The sequence below is a fragment of the Pteropus vampyrus genome, unplaced genomic scaffold (assembly GCF_000151845.1).
Source record: "Pteropus vampyrus isolate Shadow unplaced genomic scaffold, Pvam_2.0 Scaffold4, whole genome shotgun sequence".
In the NCBI taxonomy this organism is placed as follows: domain Eukaryota; kingdom Metazoa; phylum Chordata; class Mammalia; order Chiroptera; family Pteropodidae; genus Pteropus; species Pteropus vampyrus.
The window spans coordinates 19,700,974-19,709,565 of NW_011888785.1; the positions used below are offsets into that span (position 1 = coordinate 19,700,974).

General features: G+C 37.0%; 1 protein-coding gene across 3 annotated transcripts in view; it reads left to right on the plus strand.

Moving 5' to 3' along the window:
• Positions 1 to 8,592, plus strand: part of LOC105294804 (phosphatidylcholine translocator ABCB4) — a 68,169-nt gene that overhangs the window by 56,538 nt on the left and 3,039 nt on the right. Inside the window, exons 22-25 of one of the 3 annotated variants that reach the window (XM_011364164.2) lie at positions 2,023 to 2,163; positions 4,486 to 4,642; positions 5,641 to 5,838; positions 7,271 to 7,498. In XM_011364164.2, coding sequence (XP_011362466.1) covers positions 2,023 to 2,163; positions 4,486 to 4,642; positions 5,641 to 5,838; positions 7,271 to 7,498 — 724 coding nt within the window. The remainder of the gene's footprint in view (positions 1 to 2,022; positions 2,164 to 4,485; positions 4,643 to 5,640; positions 5,839 to 7,270; positions 7,499 to 8,592) is intronic. The other 2 variants (XM_011364175.2, XM_011364184.2) reach the window with 2 other exon arrangements.

An 8,592-nucleotide genomic window follows, 5' to 3' on the forward strand; every position in this document is an offset into this window, starting at 1 on the left:
ATGATAGGTGTCAGGTGATATCTCATTGTGGTTTTAATTTGCATTTCTCTGATGATTAGTGATCTTGAGCATCTTTTCATATGTCTATTGGCCATCTGTATTTACTCGTTGGAGAAATATCTGTTCAGCTCTTCTGCCCATTTTTTAATTGGATTGTTTGTTTTGTTGTTGAGTTGTATGAGTTCTTTATATATTTTGGATATTCATCTCTTATCAGATGTATCATAAGTGATTATCTTTCATTCAGTCAATTGTCTTCTTGTTTTGTTGATAGTTTCCTTTACTGTACAAAAACTTTTTGGTTTCATGTAGTCCCATTTGTTTATTTTTTCTTTTGTTTCCCTTGTCTGAGGAGATATGTCTGAAAATAAATTACTGTTAGCAATATCAGAGAGTTTACTGTCTATGTTTCCTTCTAGAAGTTTTATGATTTCAGGTCTTACATTTAAGTCTTTAATCCATTTCGAGTCTATTCTTGTATATGGTATAAGAAGGTGGTCCAGTTTCTTAAAGAGGCATTTTTATCACATCACAACATTATAAGAAGGAGAAATACAGCACAATAAGATATATTGAGAGAGAGACCACATTTACATAATTTTTCTTACAGTATATTTTATAATTGTTCTATTTTATTATTAGTTGTTAATATCTTACAATGCCTAATTTATAAATTAAACTTTATCATAAATATGTATGTATAGGGAAAAAACATAAAATATGTAGGGTTCAGTACTGTCTGTGATTTCAGGCATCCACTAGAAGTCTTGGAACATAACTCCATGAATAAGGGGGACTACTGTATTCCATTTGTTCTCTGGATGAGGACCAGATCCAACCTGCTCTGAAAGCAAAGACACATAGCCTATTTTACTGGTTTATACTTGAGCAATTCAAGAAACTTCCAGTGGCACTATTTGCCACTTGTTTCCAACCAGGGCCTGTTTTTATAAATGAATATATTTTAACACCAACAAAATTAAATACAAGTTAGATTATAACCCTGTAGACTAGTACAATAGTTTGAGCATTTACAAATTTGTAAAAGGATAGTTGAAATTCTCAATTTATTTCATCTCCTTATGTATGTATATACTTCATGCAGCTATATTTTTCTGTCCATTTGATGTTTGACATATAAATATATATGTATTATTATCTGTGACCTTATGGTTTGTTTTAAACTTAATGAGAATTAGGGGATAATAGAAAGCTGGAACTAGTTTCTAATTTGATTATAATTTAAAGATTCAGTAGCAGTGTAAATTTTCAGTAATATTAAATATTTTAATGCCACGCTTACAGCACATAAATTAAACCATCTAAATCAGTAATACTTTGAATTTTCCCTCTTGGCAAATGCCTTCCTTCTAATCTGAGAGTAAATAAATTGTTATTTTCGAGGATTTATAATAATAAAGTAGCTATACTAATAGAGTAGAGCATAAGGTCTAATTATAAATGGTACAAAAAATTTATATTGGACCTGGTCGGATCTAGCTCAGGGAAGAACTTCTGATATGTGTCTGTTGAAACCTCAGTCACCCTACTTTTCTGAATCTGAAACATGAATTTTGACGTAAGAGACTATAACTAGTCACAGAAGACAAGGTAATATTAAAGAAATCACATTCAGACAATTCAAACTTTAATCCTAACTTTGACATCCTTGATATTTTTGACACAATAATCATGTTTACATCATAGAGTTTGAATTTCTGGGTTATCAGATATCAACATGTCATAATAGCAACTATCAGTTGAATAACCACTATGAGCTAGGTACTATGCTAGACATTTATATTGTTTATTTAGTTCTCAAAACAATTCCACATCATACTGGTTATCACAATTGTACAAATAAGAAGAGATATATAGAAAGGTTAAGTCACTTACTCAACTATAACTGGAGGCAGAATTTAAGCCCAGGTCAACTAGACTTAAAAGCTGTGCTCTTTCCATACCACAGTGCTAAGAGTGGTCGAAGAAATGGTTAATGAATACACTTAATTTGCTTTTCAGGAATTCTGTGCGAAAGGCACACATCTATGGAATTACTTTTAGTATTTCACAAGCATTTATGTATTTTTCCTATGCTGGTTGTTTTCGATTTGGTGCCTATCTCATTGTGAATGGACATATGCTCTTCAGAGATGTTATTCTGTAAGTAACTTAAAAAATATTAAGATTATTCTATAATAGGGTTTCAATAGGTCTATGCAAAAGTTTAGAGCAGCAAAAAACCTCTTTTGTTCTAAGATGAGGTCAGAGTTGAATCAACCACAGAAATCTGATATTGTCAATTCTCCAAGTACAGTTTAATCATTTGAGTGGGCTAAAATTAACTCAGCTTATGAAAACTATCATAAACCAGAATTTTAGTAGTACATAGAACTCTAGTCAAGAGGACACCAAATTTTCTTATTGTAGAATGTGGGCAGAAATAAATCATAATTAGAAAGTTGCTGGTGACCATAGACTCAAAACTGAGGGTTAAATCGCTTGCTATTTATCTGCACCCACAGCTGGCCTTGACAATGGGATGGGAATGCTTGACCGAAGTCTGGCAAAGTCTCTCTGGTAACCAGGCTTGGGATGACTCTGCCAACATTTGCTATCAGCCTTTCTTATTTTATTGGTTCTCAAGACTAACCTCTGGTCTTTACGAAATGATGCATTCCTCCTTTCAAAATATGCTAAATACATTCAATTAGCTTGCAGTCTAGTCTTGAGAAAGGAAAGCCATTCTTTTTAAGATCACTTGGCATACTTCTATTCCAATGGGATGATTTTAAAGCACTAGTGAACTTTTTTGAACAGGGTCAAGACAAAGAAAGTAAAAATGTTTAAGGGCTTTTATTTGCATCCAAAATTAAAATAACCATGAAAAAGTTACATATAATCTTTGTATCAGTCAGGATCTCAAAAGGAAACAAATGGCACTGCAAATGGGATAACAGGGGAAAGTTTATTAGAGGATGTATTTACAAAGGTGTGAGAAGTGTTAAGGACAGAAGCACCCAGCGGGGCTGTTAACACCTCATTGGTTCCCAGCTAGGAACTGCTAAGATCCTAAACCTAAAGGGCAAGAGAAGAGAAAGGTTTTCATAACTCAGTGTAGAGGCCTTCTGTGGTCTACAGTGGAGGGACACCAACAACACAACAATCTGACAAGAAAGAAGCCGACCAAATACCCTGGACTCACCCTCCTCTAGCCTTCCCATCCTCTGCTGGTGCCTTGCATTGCCAAACCCCATCAGAAGCCAGAGGACAAGAAAATCTTTTGATGCATTCCATGAAGGTCAGCTTCTTGACAGACTGTGATGGTACAAAATAGAGATGGGTAGAGAGTAGAAAGTGGTTTTGGAGGGTCAAACAGAAATATCCGGCTCTGGGAATTAAACGTTGGAGTCTTTTTTTATTGTCTAGAAAAATATCACTGAGAAAATTGGTCCTGCTTTTTTGTTGTTTTGTTTTTACCATTAAAATATTAAATTCTGGATAATTGGACGACAGTGTTTTTAATCTTCCATGCTAAAGCTCGATGACAGGCTGTACAGAAAAGCTAGGCAGCTGTATGTCAGTTGTTCATCACTATTTTAAAATTTAATTTTTGGTAACCAACTTTACCAAGTACTTAGAGGAGAGACTTACTATACCTACCATTCTTGTCCCCATGTATTTAAAACACATGTTAATACCTTAGATTTAGAAGTTTGGGAGATAAAATATTTAAGTTCTCCATTATTATTAGATAGAAATTTTCCTCCCCTCCCCTTTCTCTGGGGGAGCTCTGATGTCAGAAGTAAATAACTTTGTGGAAATGTATATCCTCAGAATCTTTAACCCTTCCTAAAAGCTGTTATAACCTATATTCATTCTTTAAAGAATATATAACTGAAAATAGCTTAGGACAATTGTTTTTTCAGGGCAGTGTCAATAATTATTTTAATTGTAAGAGAAAAGCTATTTCTAGTAAATGCTCATTTTCCCTAACAAAAATTCTTTACTACATTGATTATTGTCATTTGTGTAGGATTGTGGAAACCACGAACTGGAAGTCAAGGCCACAAATCAAAAGGAAATATCATTCCTTGTCTGGTGCTGATCAAGGCCCTGGGGCACTCTGTGCTTTAGTTCCCTCAGCTCTCAAAAGGGTACAACTAGCTATTAAAATTACTCGAGATCACAAGTCAGATTCACTCATAAGCCACTTTATAAATGAGAAGAACTTTCCAAAGTTACATTAACTCTAGGAAATTAGAGGCTCATAAGGGAAGCCAGAAGCCCATAGAGGAAAACAGCAACTCTCAGCAATGATCTGCCTCTCCTCTAACTTTCCTTTGTTACTAGAATTCCATGGGAGTGTTGTGTGGGGTGGGGGTAAAAAAAATCAATACTGGTTAGCGGTATGCCTTTAGACTTTCAAACGTCATGGAGCTGATTATCTAAGCTAATTTTTTAATTCTTCTTCTTCCGGTCTAGGGTGTTTTCAGCAATTGTGTTTGGTGCAGTGGCTCTTGGACATGCTAGTTCCTTTGCTCCAGACTATGCTAAAGCCAAACTCTCTGCAGCCCACTTATTCATGCTGTTTGAAAGACAGCCTTTGATTGACAGCTATAGTGAAGAAGGTCTGCGGCCTGTGAGTTCTCTGCTGCCTGAGTAGTACTCGGTTAATTTTTTCCTAAAGGTTTGCTATCTGCTAGATTGTAACCACAGGATAAATATGAAGAGATTCCACTGACATTGATTTGTCTTTATGATATTTATAGGGCTAATATTTGACCAACTTTCCTGGCATTTTAAAATTTTATAGGATGTTTCAAGGATTTTGAAGTTCACCAAAAAAAAAAAAAAAAAAAAAAAAAAAAAAAAAAAAATCCAGATATACTGGAACTGGATAATTTTCATGAAAACTGTTAGTCATTTCTGCATGAAGCTCTGTGTATATAATTCTGTATGCAAATGCAACTAGCAATTTGGCTTTAATCACATTTTATAGTGACTGGGTTATAATTAGTAAGGAGGCCACTTTATTCACAGTAAGAGTACTAATCCTATACTCTACTATCTCCAAAGTTAACCCAAACTTAGATCTAAGTGTTCTTAGCATGACACAAGCTGCGGCACATTTTAATGCATCAAAAAAACCACTGTGGGTGAAGAGATGGGGGCTTACACAATCTTTCCGGGACTTTGCCAGGTATTTCATATAAGAAAATTGCTATGCCCAGTGAAGGAGACAGAAAGAGTCTGCCAGGGCTTGAGACAAGGGCTGTCCACTGAGACTGCAGGTAGCAACTGTTCTAATTTCCCAAGCTTCTGAGCCTTTGGCCACTGATTTGGCTCCAGCCTCAAAATCATCATTTAAGAAAGCTAAATATTTATCTTAAATGACCCAGAAACTGAGGTTAGATAACAACTCTCTGTAATATGACTACCTAAACTAACCCCTAACTGTATCTCCCATCTTCCATTTTCTATAACAACTTCCTATCACTAAAACTGGTACCAGCATTTGTAATGACTATGAGTTTTATGTTTCTCTCCTAGTTTTTGGTAAGGTTTCCTTGAAATAATCGTTTTTATTACAATAATTATTAGATCCATCATAATAGCAACATTAAAAAATTTTTTTAGGATAAGTTTGAAGGAAATGTGACATTTAATGAAGTCATGTTCAACTATCCCACCCGGCCAAACGTGCCAGTGCTTCAGGGGCTGAGCCTGCAGGTGAAGAAGGGCCAGACGCTGGCCCTGGTGGGCAGCAGCGGCTGTGGGAAGAGCACGGTGGTCCAGCTCCTCGAGCGGTTCTACGACCCCTTGGCTGGAACAGTGGTGAGCACACTTTCTTAAATTAGTAATTAAGTGGCTAAACCAATATTCCCATAATGGAAAACTTTGGACAAGTAAAGATCGTAATCCTCCTTGATACAGTGACCACACTGTAGAAACCCTGAACTGTCTCCCATAGTCAGACAAATATATGGAGATAATCGGGTAGAACATCTGGAATTTATTGTAGCTCAGAAAATGCTGAATATAAAGTTGACCTCTACCCTGTCACGGGCCTTTTGAGCCAGCCTGATTCTCCTAAGTGAACTCTCAATTCTTGTTTTATAAAGGTAAGCCACAAACTCCTGCCAGATTTCTAAGCAGGCTCCCAGGAAAGGCCTGCTATTCCCTCCTCACCTCCTTCTGCTTCGCCTTCTCTCTCTAACCTTGAACTCCAGGCTCTCTGGCTTTGACTCTTATCCTCACCTCCAGCCCTTTCATATTTGGCTTTCATCAATGATTTTCTAGTATCTAGCCCCTGGCTCTCTTCCATAAGTGAAGGCTTGGCTCTTATTGATAATTACCACTGACCTAGCTCTGGGAGCCCACCCCCAGTTAGAGAGTCACCAAAGTGTTAAATCTTGTTTAGTTGTTTCTTCTCGGGAAATCTTATGCTTCCACTGTTACAATTGCTCTGCAAGTATAAATGCAGGCAAACCAGCTCAACAGTCTGTAGGTATGCTGTGCTAACACTACAGTGGGAATTTCTTCCTTAATTGAGAGGTCAAGACTAGTTAGACTTATGTCTAGTCCTTAATTGGTGAATTTAACCTTTCAGGAAGCTGCATTCTCAGTCACCACATCACAAGGCTCCTGTAGAAGCATCATGCCTCCTGCACATAGCAAATAAAAAATAAAACTATCACCAACAAAACCATTCTCCCAAAGACACTGCCCTTTGAGCGTGTTAACTTTCCATTGAATTTTTGTCCTTAGTGCTGTGAAAAAGAGAAAAGTTTAGGCTGGTAGTTCTCAGGGAAGAGGTAGAGGTGGATATGAAATAACCAACTTTCAAAATCTGGGCTGTGCTACCGATCTGCCTTTTGTTCTGATGTGCCTGGAGGAGGGGGATAAAGTCAAGATGAAAAATTAGTTCCGAGGACAGCAGATGTGAGTAGGATAACTAATTGCAGAAAGGCAGAGGTGGTATACTTGCCTGGCAAGGGGCAGGTAAGGACAGAAAGGAATGTGGAAAGACAGTGCCAAATATACTACCATTTTGTGCCAGTTAGACCAAGAAGGGGATAGCCTAATCAACATAAAAATCATTTTATTGGCTTTTTTGCCCTCCAACAGTGTAAGTGCTTACAGGCTGTGAGGCTTGCTATTTCACCAACTACTGATGCCCAAATGCAACAAAATCCTCCAAATGGTTAATCTAGTAACTTACTGCTTAGTTTTTCTTTTTTGTTTTCTTCTTAAGCCCTTCTTATAGTTTGTGGACTTTGGTTTTCAGCTCTTAGATGGTCAAGAAGCAAAGAAACTCAACGTCCAGTGGCTCAGAGCCCAGCTCGGAATTGTGTCCCAGGAGCCTGTCCTGTTTGACTGCAGCATTGCTGAGAATATTGCTTATGGAGACAATAGCCGGTTTGTATCACAGGATGAAATTGTGAATGCAGCCAAAGCAGCCAACATAGATCCTTTCATCGAGACCTTACCCCATGTAAGTTAACTGATAATTTTTTAGGATGAAATCAGAATCAACTATACAGTTTTTCTCCCCAAAGCAGTTCCTGAAGTTATACTCCAACAAAGTCTTGTAATGGAATGTGTCTATTTACTAGCACTGTGACCTTGGATAAGACCCTGAACTCCATGATACCAACTTTTCTTATGTCCTATCTCATACAAATGTAGTGAGAAGCAAATAAGGTGATACTAAGTCAATGCAGCGTATCTCAGGTTGCAAACTGGTGATTTTGGGGTTGCATTCGGACTGTGGCCATGTTTGGTTTATGGTACTTTTTAATTAAACACTTTATTTTGAGATAATTATAGATTCACATGCAGTTGTAAAGAATAGAAATTTTATGTACCATTTACCTGGTTTCCTCCAATGACATCTTGCAAAACTACCGCCATGATATTGACGTGGACACAATCCACTGATGTCAGATTTCCTGTTTTACTTGTATGCATTTGTATATGAGTGTATTTATGCTATGCGATTTTATTGCATGTGTAGAGTCATGTATTCACTATTGCAGTCAAGGTACAAAACATTTCTGTCCGCACAAAGATCCCTCATGTTGCCCTTTTAAAGCCACACGCCCCTCCCTGCCTTCACGCCCCCCAACCTCAGGCAACCACTATTCTCCATTTCTGTAATTTTCTATTTTAAAAACGTTATATAAACATACAGTACATGACTTTTTGAAATTAGCTTTCCTAACTAATCCCCTGAAGTTATTGTATCTATAGTTGATTCCTTTTTATTGCTGAGTAGTAAGTATTCCATAGTATAAATGTGCCAGTTTGTTTTAACCATTGACCTGTTGAAGTATACCTAGGTTGTTTCCAGTTTTGGGCTACTAAGAATAAAACTGCTATAAATTTTTATGTACCAGTTTTAGTGTGAACCTAAGTTTTTATTTCTCTGGGATACATGCCCAGGGTGCAGTTGTTGGGCTATATGGTGATTGCATGTTTAATTTCATGTAAGAAGCTGCTTAACTGTTTTCTAGAGTGGCTGTGCCATTTTACATTTTCACCAGCAAGTATGAGTGATAGTCTCTCTGTATCTTTGCCAGTTTTTCC